The sequence below is a fragment of the Stegodyphus dumicola genome, chromosome 8, assembly GCF_044657685.1.
Source record: "Stegodyphus dumicola isolate Sdum_Otavi_A_Nest chromosome 8, ASM4465768v1".
Taxonomy (NCBI): domain Eukaryota; kingdom Metazoa; phylum Arthropoda; class Arachnida; order Araneae; family Eresidae; genus Stegodyphus; species Stegodyphus dumicola.
Genome location: NC_140775.1, coordinates 96,289,183 through 96,302,040, shown reverse-complemented (window position 1 = coordinate 96,302,040; position 12,858 = coordinate 96,289,183). Strand labels below are relative to the sequence as shown.

Here is a 12,858-nt window from a genome sequence, read left to right as displayed (position 1 = left end):
TATAACTTTTGAACTGAAAAACAATGCAACAACATTTCAAAAGGAAATCAATAAATCTCTCTATAAATACAGTGATTTCACCACAGCACATATTGATAATATCACAATTTTCTCAAAGGACTGGAAATCTCATATGATTAATTTAAATATAATACTTACTAAATTAAGAGCTTAGCTTTACTGTATGCATCAGCAAATGAGATTTCATCAAACCACAAATTAAATATTAGGGTCATGTATTTGGTTCTGAAATATATTAAGCAGATCCCGAGAAATTAAAAGCAATTTCCAGATAATCAAAACTGAATACAAAGCAGAAGTTTATTAGGTCTATGTATGATTGTATAGAGACTATATTCCAAAATATTCTGAATAAGTATATCAACTTATTGAACTTAACAAAGAAGAAGATACCTTATGAAATACCATGGAAAGAAGAGCATGGCATAGATTTTGAGGAACTTAAATAACTCCAATTAAAGCTCTATCATTGTATATATCAGTTTTGGGACTGGTGTATAATTGATGGGACAACTCTTCATTATACACTGCGATTCCTTGCATCTCAAATGGGAGTTTGCAGCATGTTTATCTCAAAAATTCAATAAGAACATTTACCCCATAATCCATGTATGTTAGACATTAACTCGAGCTTTAAAACTGTGGTCTACTGTTGAGAGAAAAGCATGTGCTATTGCATGTGTAAAGAAATTTGAAGCATGGATTTTTGTATTGTTAAAGTTGAACCGTACACTGACCATAATCCATTACCTTACTTAATGAACGTGTGCTGCAACCACCTAGAATACAGCATTGGGCTTTTGCATTGCAAAAATACAATATCAACATGAAATACTGTCCAGGAGTCAAAAAAGGTAATACGGATGTCTTATCCAGATCACAGAGGAATAAATATCGCTTTTCTTACATGGACAAATATATATATATATATATATATTTAACATACCTAACGATATGGACAATTGATAAAGACTTCTTTAGTGACTGACAAAAAACAATTAAAATTAGTGACTAAAAAAAGTCACTAATTTTAGTGACCAAGATTAATTTAATTTTCTTTAAAGCTTATGTACAGCAAGATACTTCTTTGCTTAGTAATATTTATTATGTTATAGAAATCAGCAATTAGAGAGTTTAAAAGTAATGTTCTAAATTTTTTTAATACTTTTAAGAATATGTACTTAATTATTTTGTTATGCAAATGTTGTAATGTTGGATTATGAGTACCAGGTCTTTTGTTATCAAAATGCATACTTAACAAACTACAATGTTAAAAAATCAGGAGAATTTTCTCAATGACAAAAAAGATATTTTAAATGATAAAAATGCACTGTCTTGTACTAGAAGAAATATATTTTTTGATAATAAATTAACTTAAAATAGCAAGTAATTAATATCGGAAAGCGTGGCTACTAATTCTTAAATGCAAATAGTACAAAAATACTGACATGCATTGAAAAAAAAAAAAAAATGATTATTTGTACCTCTCATTAGAAAAATAATTTAATCAGTTTTCATACAAATGTTAAGGACAATGGTAGATTTTGCTTTCATTAACAAAGAAATTTCGTAACTTTGTTCATAGTAATTGATTGCTACATAGACCTGCTACTGCTAACAAAAATTTTTCCTGCATGTAGTTGTTAATATTGGATCTAAATTTAGCCCTTCTTGCAATCTGTGAAAGTCCTTTCACTATTCTGTTAATTGCAACACCTATTACCAAATCTTCATCTTTCTTCTGACTTTCTATTTCACCATAAATCACATGATATACAGAATTAGAAGACAAAACAAAGGTTGGTTTTATAAATTTTGATAAATGTCTTTAAACAGATCACTGCAAAACATGAATTAATGGAATTCTGCAATGTAGAATTGTGTTAAGAACATCAAATGAAGCGTACAAAAAAGCAAAATGCTTTGTTAAGGACTGAAGACAAAAATATAAATATTCGCTCTCACAAGATAAACTTACAATAATTGGAAAATGTTTTCCTTGCCAAGCAATTTGTTCTTTTTTTTATTTTGAGGGAAATCTGTATCAGCTTATATTTTGTAGCATTATTTTGAGTAATGACAAATAAATTGCTCACCGATGCAGATTTTTTTTTTTTCTCGCACCTACTTTTAACAGTGGAAGTGGTCACTACATCTCCAATTAGTTTAGGTATTTTATAACTTTTAATAAAACCTTTTATCTTAACTATAGAAGCATTTACTTCTTCCTTAAAAAACGTAAGAAGTGGGTTTCACTGGTCAGGGGTTCTAGATAAACATTTCTCTAAAGATAACCAGCATGTACACTGTGCCCCTCCCCAAAAAAAGTGAGACAAATCTATATCTCCCGTTTTACTGGGCCAATTGACGAAATTCAAATTGCATTTTCCATGTCTCGGAAGCGGGACTTAAGATATATATTAGATTTACATATAGCTTTGTTCTAACATAGGTATTTTGACATAAAATCTGACTTTTTCTGAAATAACATACCATTTTTTCCCATATTTTGATTCTACAATTCAATTTTCGGTGAGAAATTTAAAAATTTATCTTGCCAAATTTTTTTCAGTTTACACCAAGAATAATATCAACCTATTTTCCTTTCCTTTTCCTTCATTGCAGAAAAAAAATCATTATTCATACTTTCAAATAATTTTAACAAAGTATGTAAACTACATTTTCGTTATTATCACTTATAATAAATATGCCAAATTTCAGAATGTGCCAAAATGTAGATTCATGTATATCTTAAGAAATTCTGAATAAAAATCTCTAATTTTTTGCAGGTTTGCTCAGAAATACATCTACTTTAAAATGATGACAAAACTTTTATAGGTTATAATTCAAATTTTTTTTGAAAAATCCATAAAAATTATTTTAAAATACAAATTTTTTAAATAAATCATAGAAAATGGGCAATTTTTTTTAATGAACCTAAATTTTGAAATATGAAAGGAAGAATCAATAGTTTAATAAATCAAGTTTAATAAAAAAAGAGAGATTAATAAATATATATCAAAATCAATTAACATTAAGGAGCTAAAATTTTGAGAGCTAATATGCAATTTTCACAAATCTTGGCAGTTTGGCACAATTTGAGTCATAGAATCGAAACATGGAAAAAAAAATGGCATGTAATTTCTAAAATGTCCATCTCCCCCAGGATACCTATATTAGAACAATACTATACATAAATCTAATACATATCCTAAGTCATGCTTTCAAGACATGAAAAACACAAGTTGAATTTTGTCAATCTTCCAAGTAGAATGGAAGTCCCTCTCTCTCTCCTTTTTTTTTTTTTTTTTTTTTTTTTTTGTTGCGCAGTGTACAAACATGTTTCAAAATTTTATTTATTTCAATATTATGCAATGTTTTCCCTTCCTCTTAGAACTCTTTTCAAGTTAATAATAAATATCAACAATGCGTTCATCCACACTTATTGGTAAGGAAGCTGCTCTGTTTTCACTTGCTACATTTAAGACACAGGTGCACCTCATAATTCACAAATCTGAATTTTCTTTCTTTAACATGAATGCAATAACAGTCTTCAAGCCTACAATTACTCTTGCATTGTCAATACTAAGTGCTATGCAATTGTCCAGAAGAACTGCATTTTCCTTTAGTTTTTAATAATGAGATGTGCTATATCAAAGCCTGTCAAATTTCCTTCTAAATGGAAACAGAAAATAAATTACCCTGAATTTCTGAAGACCATGAATTAAAAAAGAAACAATAATTGGATACACTTTTGCATTGGTCCATCCATAGAGAGGCAGAATGAAGCTATTTTAATGCAACAAATAACGAAGATTTATTTTTCATTTCCATTCCTTCAACAATTGCAGCCGTTTACTTTAGTACTTCTTAGCAATTTTGCCATAGGAAAGATTAGGCATTCTGCATTAATAGCTTTTTGGTCCTTGAATATTTCTTAACGATTTTGCTATACAGAAGAACAAGCATTCTAATAACTTTTGGGTCCTATGTTTCTACAGAAAAATTTTATTTTTCATTTTTTCAAAACAGTTCATATTGTCCTTGCGTTTTTGTGTACACACGTTTAAAAGCATCAACCCTTCCACCGTCAGAAATTGAAAAATCACAAAATCAAATGGTAGACATCACAAACTTATTTCATTTCCTTGACACAAGGAAAGTCATCTGTGTATGAATTTTGAAAAGCGAATGAGTATTTTACCTTTTTCTCAGACATAACTAAGACAAAAGCCTGCAATTTCTTAAACTGCTTCTCGAAAACACATGAAACTCTGAGAACTCAGTGGCAAGACAAACGAAATAACAACCTCGATCTTGCTTTGCTCTCATTGGTTAATATACGCTAGATGGCCTGCAGTAGCACTTGATGCATATTAGAGAACTGGAACACAATGTTTTTCAATACATATGCTCTCACACACATAGCAGAAACATGCCATATCTCACAGATGAAACGATTTTGGTTTTCTTTTATATGTAACCTAGAGAAAAACAAAGCACTTTCAGATGCCAAAAATAATTTTTTGGGTGCAAATAATGAAGTATTAAGCCAAGCTACATAAAAATTGTGAGAAATTTTAAAGATAAGAGAAAGTTGAGAGAAATATGCTTAAATCGGGTTGGCAGGAGTATAGTCGGAAATCAGGAGCCTCTGACATAAATCTGGAAAGTTCTGTTCTTTATTTAGACATCCTGCCCAACCACAAACTTAGAAGAAAGGTGTAGTGCCTGGTCCTCCAAATTTTAATCTTAAAAGCAGTATCTTCTGGGCGAAGGAAAAAGTTAGTCAGAGACCGTCTTTCGGAGTAAAACAAATTATATCATTAGTGATTCTATTCCTGCTAATATAGTTATTTTTTATATAAAGTGTATATTATCTACTTGGTGTGTTGTGAATAAATGAAAAGATTAGTCTGGATGCCATTAACTGTATACAAGACACAGCACTGGTCACAACTGGGCTTTAAAATGGTGATAGTATTATTGACATAAACAACATATATCTAGATTGGCACAAGAATCGTGTACACATTCTTCCATAATTATATGACAGCAAAAAATTTTATTTGTATTGAATTGTTCTACTCTTATTGTTGAATCTGTTTTCATAAAACTATTACAAGAAGCTTTATAATTTGAAGTAGGTGTTTAAGATAAGGATTTACGAAAATGAAGTCTATAGCCAGCTTTTCTAAATACCATAAGTATTTCTCATTCTTTGAAATGTCTGCATTCTATATTTCCATAAATAAAAATATATTAAAACTTTGCACAAGCCTACAAAAGAACATAATCTTAACCTTCATCTTCCAAAAAAGAAGCATAACAAAGAAGAAGGTTACTTGTCTAAGACAGAAAATTAATATCTTTTTGAATTTTGAGCATTCAGCTTGAAAAATGTACACTAAATTACAAATCTGGAAACACATCATAAATGCATAGATATGAGAAGATATAACAAGCTTTAAGAAAATTTACCTTTTGGAAGATTCTCAACTGCTTCACATTTTTCCCAAACATTCCCAACATTTTGCAATTGCCTTCTACTTCATTATTTATTCAGAAAAGCAAAAGAATCAACATTATTAAAGTATAAGAAAATACTATCAAATTAATAATTTTAATATACAGAGTGGTTATAATTAAAGTTCCACTTTGAAATGGTTCTAAAAGGAGAACTACCAGATCAAATGCTATCAAAATTGGTAATCGTGTAAAGGAAGTCATGGGAATTTATTTTCTGCAAAAAAAAAATATGTTCAAAGACTCACCACCAGGACGGGGAAATGGCGCTATATGCAATAATGTTAAACAAAATAAGACATGGGTTTAAAATATGTTTAGTTATTTCTGAAACGTGTTACAAAGCACATTCAATGTGCATCCACTATTTTCCAAAAGCAAGTTAAACGTATTACTGCATTCTCAACAGCAGCTCTGTTGGTGTATCGCACCTTGCAATTCCGCCATATTGTTTAGATTATCATGATAAACAGTGCTTTTGAGATAACCCCATAGCCAAAAATCACAGGGATTGAGGTCTGGTGACTAGGGTGGCCATGATGTGAGGAAATGTCAGCCTACAATCCGTTCATTTGTGAAATGCTTCCTAAGTAACTGTGTGACACATGTATCAATGTGCAGTGGGACCCCATTCTGCATAAAAATCGGGGTGTCTAAAATGCCACGTTGCTGCAGTTCAGGTATTGCAAAACATCTTAACATTGACGCTAAGCGAGCTGAAGCCATAGTACATGTAACAGGTTCAGCTGTCAACTGCTCTTCTAAGGAAAATGGTCCAATTACGAAACTAGCTGTCATACCACACCAAACATAATACAGTGGAACTGGGTAAATAACATGAGGGATTTGTTTGGGCCCAAATCCTGCAGTTATGGGTGTTGACATCGTCATTTAGGTAAAAAAGAGCCTCATCTGCCCACAAAATGTTCCATGGCCAATGTTCATCCACTCTATCCATGCAAGGAATTCCAAAGCGAAAGATTCTCTTACAGCAGGATCGTTAAGTTCAAGTTCTTGAACATGTTTTATTTTGTATGGGTAGAACTGCAGCACTTTACAGACAATTTTGTTCAACGTAATCCATGGTATGTTTATTCCACATGCAACTTCTGACATACCATGTTGTGCTTTCCATTGTTGCTTCCTCCACTGCTAATGCAACAACCTCCTTGGTTTTCTCAGAAGCAGGTTTTCTTCACCTTTCAGGTGAAAGAGTTAACAAACCTAGGGCCTCAAACTTTGCCATAATTTTCTTCAAACTCTGTGTTGTCATTGGCCCTCTGTGTATTCCTCTTGCTGAACAATATCTTCGCAAAGCAAACTGTACATTGCTATTGCATTCATAATAATATTTCACGAGAAAAGCACGGTCTTGCTCGGTTAGAGATGTCGATTTGTAACAATGAGAAGTCTGACAAATACGCTCAATTTTATCTGAATAATCAAATGGCACTTAAAGCTCATTTGCTTCTTCCTGTCGTAAGCCAATTACAAGTTATTGTGGTTTTGCATAACTCCACAAACAGATACATTTTAGAGATGTTATCTTCATGTCTTAGGACTGAATTCAGGCTTCATAAATTAGCAATCTGTAAGAAACCGATTTTTAGAACGCGCACAATTTTTGCGGGTGATTTACAATCTCACATTTTCTAAACGCTCATCTGTCCTTTCCATGAATGGATTTCTCCGTTATACAGACGGCACACTTGACTTTTATTGCCTTTAAATGGAAATTTTGTTTCTTAAGGGTATATAACATGTTAAACCCGTGTAACAAAAGGTTAAGTTGGATTCGAAACCTTATTTTGCTAAACAATATTGCATACATCACCATTCCCCCCTCTGGTAGTGAGTTTTTGAATATTTCCCCCCACATACAGAAAATAAATTCCCATGACCTCCTTTACATGATTACCAAGTTTGATAACATTTCATCCAGTAGTTTCCTTTTATGGCCATTTCAAAATGAAACTTTAATTATAATCTCCCTGTACATATCAAATATGCTTCTAATTCTCCTTTTAAAAATCATATAAATGTGTCATACCTTTGATTTTTAGCAGCTGTACATAAATCTTTTATGGCTCTTAACACATACAAAGAATAAAGACGAATTTCTTTGTGAAGTGTTCTGCCTATAAATTAAAAAAAAAAAAAAAAATCTGTAAGTATCAAAACAAATTTACTAATGATTAAATTTTTCTTATATTTTGTACTAAAATTTTTTTTCAAATTCTTCGTTAAAAAAAATACTTCAGTTTTAATTTTCTAGATTTGCTGAGTCACTTATAGCTTTTTCTGAAAATATCTTCAATACTTTAACTTGCACATAATAATTTACATTCTTTCTGCAACAAATATTGAAAACACTTGGTAATACACTATCGAATGATTCAGAAATGTATGTGCGTATATGTATACATGCACAATAAAGCAGCAAAAAAATTGTAATTTTATAATACAGTCAAAAGTTTTTAATCTGGACATCCATAATCCGGAGCTCAAAGCTACAAACTTTCTATGCATGCACATAATACCTTTACGCATGCGCATTTAATATATAACGGATGGTATAAGCTAAGCTAAAATTATCTAATTATCTATTTCGGTCAATGTTGAAGATTGCGTTGCTCCTTAATCTTCGAATTGGATCCGGCTTATTATTTTTTTCAGATTGTTAGAGCAATTTTATAAAAGTAAGCTTGAACTTTCGATTATGTCAAAAAGAATTTCCGATTCTGGAGCTGCCAAAGGATCTACAAAGTGAAAGCATGTTTTGATGTCCATCAAACAAAAAGTGGAATTCCTGCAAAAAATAGATAAAGGCATATCCTTTGCTTCTCTAATCATTCCAAAATCTGTTTATCAATTTCATGCTGCTCTGGGAGGGTGAAACGTCGCAGCGCGTAATGAACTGGAAGTTGATCTGTCAGCACTATCCTTATCTTCAGGGCAGATGTTTTTATTTTATTCGGCTTATAATTCCTTACTAAATGTAGTATTTCATCTCGATGTACTCCGTCTTTGATATGATTTAAATCAAATTCCTCGTCATTATAAATATCACGAATACACATCAAATAGTTTTCTGCTTGCAATTTTCTAATTTCGATTATGCGTAATGTATGCTTTACGCATGTGCTCGTTGAAAGAAATGTTCAATAAAGTAAAAAAATAAATATTAAGCTTTTTTTTTTTGTAAATTTTGATACCCTTTAGATCATAATTGCTCTTTATTTCATAAATTACGGTTTCATATTTTTAATTCTGCATGCCATCTTACCAGATTTAAATTGATGATCTATAATCCGGAATCGCCGAAGTCGAAATCGAGTCCGGATTAAAGACTTTAATGTGTAATTTCAAGAAATAAGAGAATAATAAAATTTTGCTCTCTGTTACAGGTTGTGTAATGAAAACTAATCTTTAAGAAATGATAAGAGTGGTTCCTAGACTTTTTGGTTCACTGTGTCCTTAGTGTACCAAATTTTTTTTCTGTGCCCAAAGTCAGAACGTAAATGTACCTAACAGTTAACTATGTACAGTGTTTAAAAGTTGGTATAGTTAAAAAATAATGTACATATATATACATGCATGCATTAACACATCCATCCATCCATATATTTCTGAATATGGTCTCCATAACAGAAGAGTACCAAATATTCATCTATGTCTGAAGAAACCCTGGGCATAATCCTACAGCCTTCTGCAGCATGTAGGAACATACCCAGTGCTTTTGAAAGGCAGGAGCAGCATTATTAATAAACACAGAGTTTTTGTTGTCTACTGTAGTATATTCTAGTTTGCATAACATTTGAAAAACAAAAATGCTTTTGTAAATAAGAAAAATAATAGTAATATGAATACAAAATAGAATATTTTATACATTAGAACTATTTTGTACTGAATAACCTGTGTCTCAGCACTTTTAAATAGTCAGTCAGATATTCTAGAGAAAACTGAATGAAGTTAAGTAGCGATAAAATGAAGAAAACAAAATACAGTCAAAAGTCATTAATCTGGACTCGTCGGGACTTCGGCGATTCCGGATGATAGATCATCAGTTTAAATCTGGTAAAATGGCATGCAGAAATTAAAAATATGAAACTGTAATTTACAAAATAAAGAACAATTATGATCTAAAGGGTATCAAAATTTACAAAAAAAAGCTTAATATTTATTTGCTTACTTTATTAAACATTTCTTTCAATGTAAGTTGTTTAAGTTGCTTCGTTTTTTATGTGATAATACATTCTCTTTAATTCTATAAACAGACATAATTTCTTGTTCAGTTACAAAGTTCCGCTGTTCAAGTCTTATAATTGCTGCGTCGAGAATACCGACTAATTTGTCAATCGAAATTTTTTCGTTTTCAATAACCTCTGTCACTTTTTTCGCTATCGGAAGCGAATTATAATGACGAGGCATTTGATTTAAATCATATCAAAGACCGAGCACATCGAGATGAAATACTACATTGAGTAAGCAATTATAAGCCAAATAAAATAAAAACATCTGCCCTTAAGATAAGGATAGTGCTGACAGATCAACTTCCAATTCATTGCATGCGGCAGCAGCGTTAAAGATAAACAAAGTTTAGATAAACAAACATTAAAGTTTAGATAAACAAAGGATATGCCTTTATCTATTTTTTGCAGCAATTCAACTTTTTGTTTAATGGACTCCGAAAGATACTTTCGCTTTGTATATCCTTTACATACCGTATTTACGTGAATCTAATGCGCATCGTTTTTGGCCAAATGAAGTATTCAAAATTGAGGTGCGCATTAGATTCGAGTGCAAAGTTCGCCGATGATGTCAACCAAATTTAAATTGTAACAATGGATTACTGTATTTCTCGACTACATTTACTGTTACATTTATCGTTGACACATTATTGCATAGAGGATACAAACTGCAGAGTACGTAGTCACGAAATGGAGGGCAAACAGAGAAGAATGTCATATGACGCTACTTTCAAACGTAAAGTAATTCTTTATGCTGAAAAAAATGGCAATAGAAAGGCAGGGAGAGAGTTCAACGTAGCTGAGAGCAATGTTCGCTTGTGGCGGCAACAGAAATTGGCACTGTTTGCAACTAAAGATTCAATAAATTCCTCATACTATTGATGCGCATTACATTCGCCGACAAACAATTTTTTTATTATTTAAAGTTTTAAAATGGGGATGTGCATTAGATTCGATGGCGCATTAGATTCGCATAAATACGGTATTAGTAAATATATATCGGAAATTCTATTTGACATAATCAAAAGTTCAAGCTTACTTTTATAAAATTGCTCTAACAGTCTGCAAAAAATAATAATCCGGATCCAATTTGAAGATTAAAGAACAACGCAATCTGAAACATTAACTGAAATAGATAATTAGATAATTTTAGCTTAGCTTATCCCGTCCGTTATACATTAAACGCGCATTCGTAAACGTATTTTGCGCACGCGAAAACGCAAATTCGCAGCGGTAAAGGTCTTACGCGCATGCGTCAACGCGACACATGCGCAGAAAGTTTGCAGCTTTGAGGTCCGGATTATAGATCATTCCGGATTATGGGTGTCCGAATTAACGACTTTTGACTGTATAAAAGCAATCTACAATTTTCAAAGAGTTATCTGCAATTTCAGCATCAGTGGTTTAAAGCAGTTTAAGAAAGATTTTCAAAATTAAAGAAACAAGCTGGCAATTTAAAAGCATAAACTAAATGAAAAATTGAATATAATGGATGAATACAACAACTGAATTTTGGATATCAATAAAAGATTAATATCCATTGTCATATAAAAAAGCTACCTAATCATTATCCGATCTGTGTGAAGATGGGTTTTTGGCAGTTGCAGTGAAATAAATCGAGTATCATGAATAAATCAACACTGAAAAGGAAATAAGAACAATTATGAACAAATCGCATAAAATCAGGTAAAGAAACAACCTTGTTTTGGTGTACATTTTAGTCACGAATCTATCGATTTCGATGGCAAACACATACAGGGCCTTCTTCATCAGGAGCAAAGAGATCTACAATGAAGGAAAAGCCACGGTTATATTTATACCTAAAAGCAGTAAAGCAAATAAGAAAGTAGCGCCATCTGTTGGCAAGACTAGTAACAAAAACTGAAAATTTTGAATTAATAAATTTAAAAGTGTTGGGAAAAACTGGATTAGAATTAAAGACTTAAAATCAATATATGCTTGAAAAAAATCTACACCAAAAACAAGTTTGTTTTTTTACCCAGTTTTATGTTTTACTTTGCTATGTTTCTCTTCTGTCTTTATCAACAAGTTGATTTCAGAATTTCAGATATACAGTGAATAGGTTCACCCATTCCACTATTCAGGATGTAGTTGAATAAAATACATATTTAATTAATATGTTTTACAGAAATTGTTTGTAAATTCAAAATACATGTTTATTTCTATAACTGTACCAAATTTTACACACTGTACACAGTTATATTTATACCATGTGTACATTCTGACTGGGTACCATGTGTACATTTACACATGTGTACATTCTGACTGGGGGCAAGAAAAAAAATTTGATACACCAAGAACACAGTCAACTACAAAATGGTTCAAGCTTGTTCCTGATCTCCAATGAATCATCAACAGCACCATCAGCAAATCCACCAAGTTCACTCCCTTCATGTTGATGACAGGCATAAAGATGAGGAAAAAGGCAGACCAAAGAATCAAAGAAATCTTTGAAGAAGAATTCCTAAACTCCACAATCCAGAAGAAAGAGACTATTCGTAAAAAGGCCAAAGCGAGTATATTCAAAGTGCAAGAGCAGAACTGAGGACAATACAATAATCATTATAAAATTGCTCCACACTCAAGGAATCAATGAAGACATAAAAAGGAACCAATTTAGGTGGAGGTAAGACCAAGTTCTCAGGACCTTAGAAAGTGGTCAAAAAAGCCTCATGACTGCTATGATGTAAGAATCTATCGATTCTATCGATATCTATAAGTGGGATCTCATGAAGGAACTGAAGCAATTTCCACTTTGGCTGACCAGATGGAATTGCAGTCTGAGATAATTCTACTGCAAAGTGTCTTTCCCCCATCAACACTTTTTATTTTTTGCAGCTTTCAAATATTTTTTTCCCTCCTTCATTTTAATTTTTCCGTGCTTGCAGGTCCTCATGTGTCAATAGATGAACGCTGTGGAAATTGAGCCATGGTCCTCCACCAGATGGTTCAGCCTACATCTGCAGTAGGAAACCTCTAGGTAAGCACAGTCAATTGGTTTTGGGAGTCTTAGAGAAGTGGTCAAGCTGAACACTTGCAA

General features: G+C 32.0%; 1 protein-coding gene across 2 annotated transcripts in view; it reads right to left on the bottom strand.

Annotated features, from left to right (window-relative positions):
- Positions 1 to 12,858, bottom strand: part of LOC118202612 (cyclin-D1-binding protein 1 homolog) — a 36,766-nt gene that overhangs the window by 11,184 nt on the left and 12,724 nt on the right. Inside the window, exons 4-5 of one of the 2 annotated variants that reach the window (XM_085822150.1) lie at positions 7,598 to 7,685; positions 5,503 to 5,567 (exon numbers count right to left, since the gene is read on the bottom strand). In XM_085822150.1, coding sequence (XP_085678276.1) covers positions 5,503 to 5,567; positions 7,598 to 7,685 — 153 coding nt within the window. Of the gene's footprint in view, positions 1 to 5,502; positions 5,571 to 7,597; positions 7,686 to 12,858 lie in introns of both variants that reach the window. The other variant, XM_085822149.1, reaches the window with a different exon arrangement.